The following is a 12,972-nucleotide window of genomic DNA, read 5'->3' on the forward strand; positions in this document are numbered from 1 at the left end:
TATGTGCAGGAAGGGACACCTTCCTGCACATAAACAATCTATTCCCTCAACACAGACACCCTTGCACTATGGTGCAAGGATGTCTGCGTTGGTGCAGGCAGCTTAATTCAGTGCAGGCGCAGGGTGTGTGCGCTATTCCTCTAAATACAAGGCATCCCTGCGTTTAAAAAGTGGCAAAGTGCGGCACTGCTATTTTTTTGAGCAGCACCGCCCTGCACTACTTTTGAATAAATCAGGGCCAATGTATCTAATGTCGTACTTCCCAGGAATGAGATATAATGTCTGGTGCAAGATGATCTATGTCGTACCAGACAGTCCTTGAGCACGCACACGAAGGATTCCAATTCTGTACCTTCCTGGAATGAGGCACAAAGTCTGGTGCGCGATAACCTGAGTCGCACCATATGATCCGGCCACACACATAAAAGGCGCAAGTTCAGTGGGGCTGCATGAGATAAGATATGGCATTGCTCCTGGGACGCCCATAACTTAGAGTGTCATCACCTGTGACACAGACACTGCACACAATGAGCATGCAGTCAGGAACTGCATGAGGGAAATGTGACGCACTCAACAAAGGGGGGCGATGCAGGGTTCTACATCAGTGAATCCACTTAAAACAAACCAGCCGCTTATGATTGTCATGGCCTCATGATGAAGGGCCACACTCCTTGAAATGTGGGCAATACTTTGAAGGCACAGCACCAGGCAAAAATGGTCTCCTGATAGCATGTTTGCTTCAGCGCAAGCACCGCTGCTGCCCCATGAAATCCAGCCGACTATGTGAGTACTTACGAGGGCACTGTTCTCCAGGTGACACTAGTAGAAGTTGTAGGTCCCTCATGGGAGGTCTTTGAAGTCCCTGAGATCTCCACGTTCTTGCAAGGTAGCTCCGAGTTGCTGAAGTGTGGTACCAGTAGATATACTGAAGTGTGCCTTTGAAGTTGGGAGTGGTTCAAAGGGTTCTCCTTTGAACCACAGATGCCCCCCCCTAAATTTCAGGCCTGTCTATCGTGGGGCCAAGGAATGAAGATTATTATCTTTAGTGGGGCCATGATCTGGCTCCGAGAGGCCAAGTCGTTCAGGTGCCCAAGTTTTATGGCTGTCACCGGGGAATGCACAGATGTGCACAGTTGCACGGCACCACTTTTCTGGCACAGGTAGGAAGACACGTGCGCTTTCACACTGTATTCACAGTAGGAAAGCGCCTAATGCCCGATGCACTTTAAACCTCATTGTGCAAGTGTATACTCACTGGCCTGCTGTGTCAGGCTCAGTGTACATTGTGCAAGTGTGTACATCCTGGTAAGCAATGGTAGCGATGTCCGTTATTGGAGACAATGGGACAAGTGAGCACATAATGATCTGCCAAGTCAGGTTCAGCACGTCAGAATACCATTACAAGTGTGCCCATTCTGACCCGCAGGGTGGGAAGTGTGCTGGCACTTCCACACTGTACTCACAGTGGGACAGTGCCTCAGGCCCTTCTGCCACTCGCAGGGAATCAGTGAAACCTATGGGAGGGGCCACACACCTGAGTATGGAGAACCCACGTGGGGGTTCTTCCCTGCCTGGGCATGTAACACCCAGGTGTCCTTACCCTGCCTTTTGCCCACCATCGTTCAGGGGGTGCCTTGGGGGTAGCATAAGGCATGCTCGGGGTTGGTCAAGGCATGAGAGATGCCACCCTGGGCACAGATGCACCTGTGCCCCCTCAAGCCTGCATGTCAGGCCTGATACTTGTGGGTGAGACTATTCTAGTGAGTGGCACACTTAGGCCCATATTTATACCTTTTTAGCGCAGCATTTGTGTCATTTTTTTACGCAAAAGCGGAGCAAACTTACAAAATACAATTGTATTTTGTAAGTTTGCACAACTTTTGCGTCAAAAAGCGGCGCAAATGCGGCGCTAAAAAAGTATAAATATGGGCCTTAGTGCAGTGCCCCACCAGTAGCCAGCGCCATACCTGCCCGGGTATGTGGTGTACCTTTTTACAGGGCACTCCTGGGTACAGCACTTCAACCACCGACATACGTGCCCCTTCCTGGCCTAGGTAGGAAGGGCATGTCCGCTTTCCTACTGCAGTACAGTGGAAAGCCCAAAGCCCTAAGGCCATGCCAAGAGACTCAGCAAAAGGCTGGGAGAAAAGACACAAAAAGTTCCAGGGAAATCCCCCTAACAAGACCATATTCAACAATAATGCCTGGGCTAATGTGAAAAGCATTTTCCCACAACAAATGTGGGTAAACACCAGGCATAGGGGAATATTTACAAGCCCCATGCGCTGCCGGGGTGTCACTTTTTTTTAACGCTCAGGGGGCTCAGAGTGCAGACCCACATTTACGTAGCCGCTAAATGCCACTTTGTGTGGCTTTTCATGGCCTCATAGATATGGTGTAAGGCAACGAAGTGCAAGTCGCTGCGTTGCCTTACTTTGCATCAGGTGGCATTCAATAGGTGTTGCAGTGGGTTTTACCACACAACACCCATGGGTTTTGACACATTCCCAGATTTGTAAGGCTCTGTAAACCTAAGAATGCATCAAAACTGTATGCCTCCCACGGGAGGCACAATGAGGAAGAGTATCTATATTACTCCTCATTTGGTCCTCTTTCTATTTGTGCTGCATTTTGCAAAATGCCTCCATGAATTGTTTTTGTGCAGGAAGGTGCTCCTTCTTGCACACAAACAATCTTGCATGCAACGACGGCACCCTTGCACCATCGTGCAAGGGTGCCTGCGTTGGTGCTAGGCAGCCAAAAGGGCACCAGCACATGGGGGAGAGGACAGAAATGCACTGCATTTTGTAACTACTCTGCATTTCTGCCCTTTCCTTGTGGCTCAAGGCAGCGCAGCAAGGTTACCTGCTGCACTGCCCTGCGCAATTTGAATGGTGTCACTTTATTTTAAATATACCCCATTATCTGCCTGTGCTGGCCCAATGAGGAGCTATCCCGAGGATGAAGCATGACACTCAACTGGGTGTTTAAGGGCTCTTTCTCCAGAGTAACTGGAACCTCCAGGGTCCATTAACTCAATTAGCAACCGACCGTGAGTTCTGATTTTCCCAGGGAGTTCACCGTTCCCGTTCACTATTATAGGAAATGCATTTCTTTTTTGATAATGACTTCTCTATTCTGTCCCATGGCATTTTTGACTTGACAATATTTTTGACACAATATTGTGGCACCACAATATTTTTTAAATAATATTTTGGTCATCACCCCCTCTGCAACCTAAACACGGCGGATAGACCAATCACCTCCTTTTGGCTGGATGTCTTGTATTCTCCAAACACCAATTACGGTCCTGTGCTTCAAGTGATATATTCAATGAGATGAGAAATAAATTATATTGAAGTTCAATTAGAACATTTTTACTGTACATCCTGAAGAGGAAGATGTTGTTTTCTACCTTTGCAGGCAGTGCTGCAGACAGCTTTGAGTTATGTCTGCGCTTAGGAAATATAGGGGTATATTTACAAGCCCCTAGCGTCACCTTAGCTTTTTTTTTTCACGCTAAGGCAGTACTAAACAGTCCCCCACCCTGCACCACATTTTCAAAGTGGCACAATGCAGGCATTGCACACCTTTGTAACCCCTTGCACCTCATTATACCTGTGCGAGGTGTTCCCCCCCCAGGGAGGCCCAAAACAATGGTGCAGTGAAATCTACAAGGTTTCAGCGTGCCATTCTAGCATAACTTTTTAGCACCTGCCTGGGGCAGGCACTAAAGTGATGCTAGTGCATGTTGTTATGGGGCTCCCTGTGCTTTGCCGGACTAGTGCCAACATTTTTAGCACTAGTCCAGCAAAGCACCACAATAGTGTCAAAAATGTTGACGCTATTGTCCTAGCGTGTGCCTTGGGGGGCAGGGTGACGCAAGGAAACTGGCACATTGGAGCCAATGTACCAGTTCCTTGTAAATATGCCCATAGATCGTATAGAATTTTCCTACGTATTTACTGTCATACATAATAAAATGGAGCTAACAGGTACAACCCAGGTACTTGCATTCGATGTATAATACAGCTTAGCCTCAAGCAGTGTCTGTTCTCTATGCACTGTCCTGCTTAAAAACACAAAAGCTATCCAAATAATTAACCAGTCTCGTCCCTGTGCCTTTAATTGTTTATATCCACAAGATTAAAGCTTTATTCAAATTTAGCTTGTAATGTTTTGCCACATTTAAAAATGGAAAAACAACAGATGATGGACGGAATGCAGAGAAAATCAAACATTCACCCCCAAGTCACAGATCTGGGTTTAATCCATCAGTTTTTTTTGCTTGCAATGCCATTCCAGTTTGCACTCAGCCATATGCAAATCAGTCTTGACCCTGTTCCCCATGGGAGCAGTCCAGCCCGAACTGCCAGGCCAGGTCTTCTTTAAAAATGGAGGCATCTCACAGCCACAGTAACCGACTCCGCTAGCTACCACAAGTGCAGAGTCATCTAAGCATGAGGAGACAAAGCCAGTGTGCGGCCTGCCTACACAGCCGGGGTAAATGCATGGAGACACTGTTAAATACCTACCCTTAGTGCCCTATTTAAAGGTAGGTGACTGTGGAAGACTTTTACTGTAGCAAATGTCAAACCACAGTAAACTAGCAAACACGAGAGAAAGACGAAAGCTGCCATTTGTGATTCTGTCCCTGAACTGTAGCAGTTCATGAAAAACACATTCCTCCTCAACTCTAAAATGTACTGAATCTTTTCATGCAGCACCACAAACAAAGCCACCATCCAGTCAAGGGTATCCTTTCACTCAAATCCATCTCTTCAGATTCGCAGCATGAGCAGCCAACATTGTCTTGACAGTCAGCAGGGAAGAGGAACTGAAGTAGGGGGGAACTTCTGCGTGACACGTACCCGTTGTTGCATGGGAGGTGTAGTCCTTGGAGACACCTGCAAAAAACAAGAACATTGTCAATGGCCGTAAAAGATCAGTGTGAGAAATAAGCTGTCCACAGAGGGTGAGATTCTCGTGGCCACCTCCCCCCCTGTCTTGTGGAAGGCTGTTGGGGTAATCCAGTGTCAAAACAGCCACTATGTTTACAAAGTGTGGCTTGTTGCACTTACATAAAAGTATGGTAAACAGTGATGCAGACAAAAACGCACTCCCCACAGACAATTGGTGAGCTGATTTGGGCAAAGGCCTCACATACCTGCAGCAGGTGGCACTGCGTCATGCCCCCAATAGCGTCCTCAGGACATCCCATTCGATCAATTAAGACTTGCTTATACCACGAAACATGAAGATAGATTGCTGGGCATGCCGGGGGTTCGACACAATTATACCCTTGGCCTGCATCTGAGATCTGAACTCTACCACTTGCAGTTCTTCAGACTTCTTGCAAGTGAACTTTTCAGACTAGCATCTAATTAAAGCCATTGTAGAAGATGCGTGCAGAAGATGGTGGACGTACACACTATTGAATCTTTCAGTGATTCTGGAAATTCCATTGATAACTTTTGTATCATCTAGGATTATAACTAGTTCTATCCCCTTCCAGCATCAAGAGGTGCTCCCAGGAAACCAGGACAATTCGTACTATGTGTTGATTGCCCACAGCATAAGAGATACAATGGGCATTAGTTCTGAAGCATCCCGAACCCTTACATGGAGACAGACAGGTCCACCATATAAAAATCCGTGGAATGGTTTGACTGTAACCACTCATTCAAGAAATATTATAATTTTTAGTTTGTTAGTGCACCTAACCTTAATATTAGGCTCCCTGAATAATCCATTATATTAAGGTACTGTTTTTTGGCTGGACTAGTTTAAACTGAGCTATAGTTTGGAAAATAATTTAGAATTTTGGAGAGATTCAGGGGTGAGTACCCTATGAGTTCTGCCAGACCTTGGAGCGTGAGAGCTTGAAATACCATGCAGTACTTTTCTTGATGTATCTGCCTATGTATATCTATATGTGTGTGTTACAGGGGTCCAAAGCTTTTCCTATGAGCCTGTGCCTGGCACTCCTGAATGCTGGGGTTGTTAAATACCAAGGCTGCCTTGACTTAATTATACTTCATTCCTCTTTCTTCCACCACCACGCATTTCCTGTCTCTTTATCATACTCACTCTTAAATATTCTTTTTCATCCATGCTTTCTCCCTCTGTCACAGTTTTCTGTCTTTCTCTTTCTTGTCCTTTCTCTATTTTCTGCATTTCTGTTTCTTTAATTCAAAGCCTGTTGATGAAAAATATGTCCCAGTCCCCAATCTACAATCTGCAACTACTGGCCCAAATTAAACACTGTTGCACCCCCAAGGGCACCTCCATAGACTTCAGTGCCAAAATCTTCAGCTCTCAATCTTGGCAGCTCCGGAACATACCATGTTGTTGAACCAGTAGGATGTCCATGGAACTACGATCCCAATAGTTATTTTCTTGACTATCTGAAAATGTTGAGCTAGAAACATGAGGTGTTCAGTATGTGTAATCATTTACATATGCTGCCGTTCTAAAATGTTTGTTAAAGTGTTATTCATTTTTTGATAACAACCCGGAATGGCTAATCCTATTTAGAGTATGTGGCGTATTTGTTTTTTTCCTGGTTCCAACTTAAGCTTCACAAAACATCTCGTGAGCAAGATCTGGAATGCTTATCAAATTATCTATGAGGTTCTCGGATCAAACACAGAGAATTTTGTTCAGTATGAGATACTGACAGTCTCCTTTTTTGTTTCTCTTTGCTGTCCTGCGGACCTGTTCTCCAAGGAGAGGTTTACAGAGAACATTATTGTGGCAGAAGTTCCTCAATCAAAGGTTGTATGCCATAATATCAAACAGGTGTTTGCTGCCGCTATCTGGGGATTACCTGGGACTATCTGCCCCAGAAGCCTGTGAGCCAGCTGAGGGGTGGGAGTGAGCTCCGTGACAACGAGAAGGAGCACTCCATAGTGTGATCAGGACCCCGTGATGCATGGTGCTCACGGGTGCACGCCCGGATGTGCGCCTTGGCAAAGACCAGGATACAAAGTCTCACCTTGACATAGCCACATCAAATGTGGCCCAAAAGAAGATTTATTTGCTTTACGATGTATTACATTTAGGTAGCTGAATCATGTATGTCTCCATATGTTTCACAGCTGCTTCCATAGCACTTTCATTTTCCCAATCTGCCCCAGTATATGTTGTTTTTCAAATGTCATTTCCAAAATCCTGTCCAAATCCTGTCAGATATTTTTTCTGAGACACACTTTTCCCATCATTATCATCTTTCCGGACATTGCCATGAACAAACATTTTAAAATTGTTTTCATATTTTCATAATCAGTTATCTTAAACCCATTTATGAAAGTTCAGATGTATATGGTGCAGATTGGTCAAAATGCACCTCTTGGGTTTTTTGGTTGTGAAGAAGCATCTCTTTCTCCCTCATTTGAATTCGTTTCATTGGCTTTTAGTTTAGCCCCATGTTTAATTTATATTATATCAGACTTGTCCATAAGGCACTCATTTGACAGGGTACTCTGCCACGTTTGTGGGTCTGCCAAGCTGATGGTTCGTTCACCCTAATTAGAGTCATATTTCTGTTGGCTTATATCCAGTGACATTCAGGTTTTTTTAGCTGTTAATGTTAGTATGGAGAGCAATGTAGGCTATCTTTTCATTTAAAGGTTTCTGGTTAGTTTAGCAGAGTACAGATGTCATTCTGAAGAAGGTCAATGATATGTAATATCAATTGCCTGGCAAACTCTGTCAGCCGATCATCACCTTAAAACTAAGGGGTGTAGTTATGAGATAGTGGTGCAGTGCAGCACACCAAGTCACCTTGCTGTACTGTATCCTGACCTTTCCCCTGCACTGGCACACAATGGGCTACCTAGCGCCAATGCAGGCACCTTCCTGCACAAAAAGCAATCCTGAGAGGCATATTCCTCTATCTATGGGTGCTGTACAATTCAGCACCCATGGAAAGAGGAAGTAACAAGGAGAAATAAGCACATTTCTCCTTTTTAAGCCTTTCCTGGGAAAGCATATCTTTTTGGCGCATTCCCAAGTTTACAAGACCTTGTAAATCTGGGAAGCTGTCAAAAATCATTAGAGTTGCTTGAGAACACCCATGCAACACCCATGGAATGCCTTCCCAGGGAAGAGTAATGGAATGCAGCGATTTGTGCTGAGTTGCGTCACACCAGATTTTTGGAGCCACTCAAAGCCACTCAAAATGGCCTTGTGTGGCTTCAAAAATCTGACTTAGAGGCTTGTGTCACGCATGTACCACGTTGCATGGTGCAAACATGATGCAATCCTCTCATAAATATGCCCTTTAATATCCTGTCAACCACAGTCATAACTAGGTGTAACATACACAGCACTTACAATGTTCTTAAAGAAGTGGACAACAGGATTATCCTCGCCATGTCTGCCGTGACCATGACCATGACCATGACGCGAAGCCTTCTGAGGTGAGTAAGACACTTGGCTGGCCCGCGATGCATGATATTCCTGCAACAAAGAATGCACATAAGAGCATTAGATCAGGATACAAAGGGAGCTTCAGAGGAGAGTGAAGGCGGACCAGACAAAGAAACACAAAAAACAAACAGTGTTAGGAAGCAGTATAGGATGTTGCATTGCATTTCAATTGATACAAAGTCTCACCTTGACATAGCCACATCAAATGTGGCCCAAAAGAAGATTTATTTGCTTTACATTGTATTACATTTAGGTAGCTGAATCATGTATGTCTCCATATGTTTCACAGCTGCTTCCATAGCACTTTCATTTTCCCAATCTGCCCCAGTATATGTTGTTTTTCAAATGTCATTTCCAAAATCCTGTCCAAATCCTGTCAGATATTTTTTCCGAGACACACTTTTCCCATCATTATCATCTTTCCTGACATTGCCATGAACAAACATTTTTAAATTGTTTTCATATTTTCATAATCAGTTATCTTAAACCCATTTATGAAAGTTCAGATGTATATGGTGCAGATTGGTCAAAATGCACCTCTTGGGTTCTTTGGTTGTGAAGAAGCATCTCTTTCTCCCTCATTTGAATTCGTTTCATTGGCTTCTAGTTTAGCCCCATGTTTAATTTATATTATATCAGACTTGTCCATAAGGCACTCATTTGACAGGGTACTCTGCCACGTTTGTGGGTCTGCCAAGCTGATGGATCGTTCACCCTATTTAGAGTCATATTTCTGTTGGCTTATTTCCTGCCTGTTCCTGTGGTTACCTAGCACCGATGGCCCAAAATACTTTTTGCTGTTGGTGGAAATATCTCCATTCATCACCAAATCTATTGTGGATTGTCTGAGGTACTGGCTTCTTCTTGGGACCACTAGGAACTGCCTTCTAGTCCCTAACATTTTAAAACACAGAGGCCCATATTTATACTTTTTTAGCGCCGCATTTGCATCGTTTTTTGACACACAATCGGCGCTAACTTACAAAATACAATTGTATTTTGTATGTTTGTGCCGTTTTTGCATCAAAAAGTGGTGCAAATGCGTCGCAAAAAAAGTATAAATACGGGCCAGAGTTTTCCAAAGTAGCATTAGTTTTTTGGCACAAAACCCTGTCTTCAATTCTTAGTAGATAGGGTTTTGCATCAAAAATATGGGTGGTAGCACCAGAATGCCCATGTACCACTCAAGGAACACCCTATCTCGCAGAGTGATGCAAAACAGTTCTTTGAGCTGCTTTGCATGACTTTTAGGCAACTTTCCAGTGCAAAACAAGTTTTGCGCTGGAATGAAAATTCAACAAAAAACTTTTTGCATAGGTTTGGGTCACTTTTGTGATGCAACCCCAGAGTAAAATGTTTGTAAATGTGGCCCAAGATATGAAACACTCAAGGGCTAATTCGCAGAAGCATTCATGAGTGAAGAAAGTAGCACTTACCAGCATTCTTTCACATAACTCTTTGAGGTCTTGGTGAATTAGTACAAAAACATCCAACTCCCCGCTAGTAAAAGTGCAAGGAGGTCATAGTCCTTTCTGTTTTGATAACCTCTAAATAAATATTGCCTGACTATTCAAACTTTCCCCCATTTTAGATGTTTTGGGGGCAGTTCACAAAAGCATGTAAGAGTACGTAAAAGAGTACTACAGGAGAACTACTTTACCTTCTAAAAAATGCCTGTGTAAGTAGACCTCTCTGTGGGTTCAACCTGAAAATGGATCCAGTCCTAAGAACTAAACTGTCCAACATTGGTTGGGGCATCGTTACGACCAACATTTGTGCTCGTCTCCCCCTCACTTTCCCTGTTCATTCTGGATTGTAATTTCTATTTATACTTGTAATGCAATAATTCTTTTCATAATACGAAATTATTATTTGTTTTTATTTCGAAACCTGCATGCTTCCTTACAATGCAGGGCGTCCAATAAAAGGTTTTCTATGTGATTTTTTTGTCATGACTGAGTGGGATTTTTTCCACAAATTATTGGTGTTCGTCGTTTGTTCTAATAACGTTGCTTGCAAGTAGTTGATTAGAAATCAACTCTTGCTCGAGGGACGAATATGCAATTTTCATTTGCATTTATTTTTCTTTTAATACAGGCATTTGTGTTAGTGAATAATGTGAATAATGTAGGAATCTAAAGATATTTTAGGACATTTACAATGTTCCAGCTAACTACAAATGAATTCATGATTAGGCAGTGAACGCGCTCAGCGGCATCACAAGTGGAACTAACCTAAGTTTGAGACAGATATTTAAAACTGTCCTAGAAAGCAGAAGTGTAAGACCAGATCTGATGCTGATGAAAATTGGTTCTTAGGAATAGGTGCCTAGAGACATATTTTGGCTAATAGTTATACTTCATTTGTTTCGTTTTTTGACACAAAAGTGGCGCTAACTTACAAAATACAATTGTATTTTGTAAGTTTGCTCTGCTTTTGCATAAAAAAATTACACAAATGCGGAGCAAAAAAAAGTATAAATATGGGCCTTTATGTCCAAAACTAAGGTCCTCCCTGGTTCTAAAGCATGTTGTGAAGGACCAATAGTTGGTTTTGCAGTGTAGGGGTTTTAGCACATACCATGGCCTTGAAGAGTGGCGTTTAGACCTACACTTGGGCCTGAATTTATACTTTTTGGTGAAAAACTGCGGGAATGCAGTTTTGCAACAAAAAGTGTTGCGCCGGCTTGCGTCATTTAACAACGCCAGCCGGGCGCGTATTAATAGTATGGCGCAAGCCGGCGCTAAACTTGGGCTAGCATCTTTAAAAAAGACACTACCCGGTTGGGGGTGGCGGTAGGGAAGGAGGGGTTTGTGTGTCAGAAAATGACGCTAGTCTTGGTAGAGGCAAATAAAATGCCTCTAACCAGACTAGTGCCATTTTCTGCCGCACAACCACAAAAACGTGATTCCTGTCTGAGGTAAGACAGGAGTCATGCCCACTGTCCCAATGGCCAGCACAGGGGACTAGTGTCCCCTGGGCATACCCACTGCACCATGTGCCATGCAGGGGCCCCAAGTTCGGACCCCAAGTTAGGGAGCCCAAATGCAAAAAGAAAAAAGTTAAAAAATACTTACCTGGGATGGGGTCCCCCATCCTCCAATGTCCCTCTGGTGGGGGTGTTCCTGGGGTTTGGGGAGGGCACCTGTGGACCCATTTCAAGTTGTTTAACCATGGAAATGGGTCCACTGCTCCCCTAACGCCTGGTCTGACCCAAGCGTTAAAAAATGGTACGAAGCAAGCTTAGCACCATTATTTAGCCCCTCCTCCCACCTGTGCGTCATTTTAGCATGGGGATAAATATGGGGCTATGGAGATAGCACCATTTTTTGGATGGGAATGTCTACCTTGCATTTCATTGAAAAAAGGTAGGTTCACTCATCCAAAAAATGGTGCAAACTCCTATATTTTGGTGTTAATACGGAGTTAGGTTTGTGCCAAATTTGCATTAAAAAAATGACGCAAATGCGACGCAAATATGGGCCTTGGTACCAATAAGCAGGTCTTGGGCTTATGTACGTTTTAAGAGATTTTGAAGATTTGCACTTTGTTTCAAAGCATGTTGGTTTGGAGCTGTATGTGGGTCGACAGTTCAGGGCCTTTCATCTATAAACTGGCTGTAATGAGTACAGCTCTAGATCACACTTGGTTCCAAAGAGTAAGAGTTTGGATCGTTGCCTGATTCCATTGAATGGAGTCTGAACTATTTACTAGATTCCAAGAAGTGGGTGTTTGGTGACAAAGTTGATTATGAAAAGTGAGGGTCGTTGCCAATACCTCATTCCTGATAGTAGGGCCAAGATCACACTAGGTCCAATAGAGCGGCTCTCAGATCCACACTAGGGGCCGATTTATGAAAAGTGGCGCTGCACTAGTGGCACTGCACCTAGTGCAGGGCCACTTTTCTTGCACCCCTTAGCGCCCCCCTAACACCACCATGTGTGTGCTGTATTTAATATACGGAGCACCATGGCAGTAGTTAGGGAACTAGGGGCATATTTATACTCTGTTTGCGCCGAATGTGCGTCAAACATTTTGAAGTCCCCTGGGCATGGCCATTGGGCAAGGGGGCATGACCCCTGTCTTTGCTAAGACAGGAGTCATGCCAATGGAGGTTGGGCATCAAAAAAAATGGCGCAAATCCGGTTTGAGGCCTGAATTTTGCCTCAGACCTGACTTTCCCCATTTTTTGACACACAACCCCCATTTTCCCATACGCCGGTGCTGCCTGGTGTGAGTAATTTTTTTTTACGCACACCAGTCCGCAGCGCCGGCTAACGTCATTCCATAAATAAGGCACCCGCATGGCGCGCTGGAATGGCGTTAGCCGGCATTAATTGTTTTGACGCACAACTGCGTTGGCGCAGTTGTGCGTCAAAAAGTATAAATATGGGCCCTAGTGTCAGAATCTTTGATGCTAGTACAGCACTTTGCACTGATGCTAATCCTGCAAAGCACCCAGGGGCCCATTGTAAGCAATGGAAGCCTCCTTTTAACACCTGCTCTGGCCAGGTATTAAGGGCCATATTTATACTTTTT

General features: G+C 44.1%; 1 protein-coding gene across 2 annotated transcripts in view; it reads right to left on the reverse strand.

Moving 5' to 3' along the window:
- Positions 1 to 12,972, reverse strand: part of MBP (myelin basic protein) — an 831,359-nt gene that overhangs the window by 18,968 nt on the left and 799,419 nt on the right. For both annotated transcript variants that reach the window (XM_069218837.1, XM_069218836.1), the window contains exons 5-6: positions 8,338 to 8,463; positions 4,872 to 4,907 (exon numbers count right to left, since the gene is read on the reverse strand). In XM_069218837.1, the coding sequence (XP_069074938.1) occupies positions 4,872 to 4,907; positions 8,338 to 8,463 (162 nt within the window). The remainder of the gene's footprint in view (positions 1 to 4,871; positions 4,908 to 8,337; positions 8,464 to 12,972) is intronic.

Source organism: Pleurodeles waltl, chromosome 2_1 (genome assembly GCF_031143425.1).
Source record: "Pleurodeles waltl isolate 20211129_DDA chromosome 2_1, aPleWal1.hap1.20221129, whole genome shotgun sequence".
Classification (NCBI taxonomy): Eukaryota; Metazoa; Chordata; class Amphibia; order Caudata; family Salamandridae; genus Pleurodeles; species Pleurodeles waltl.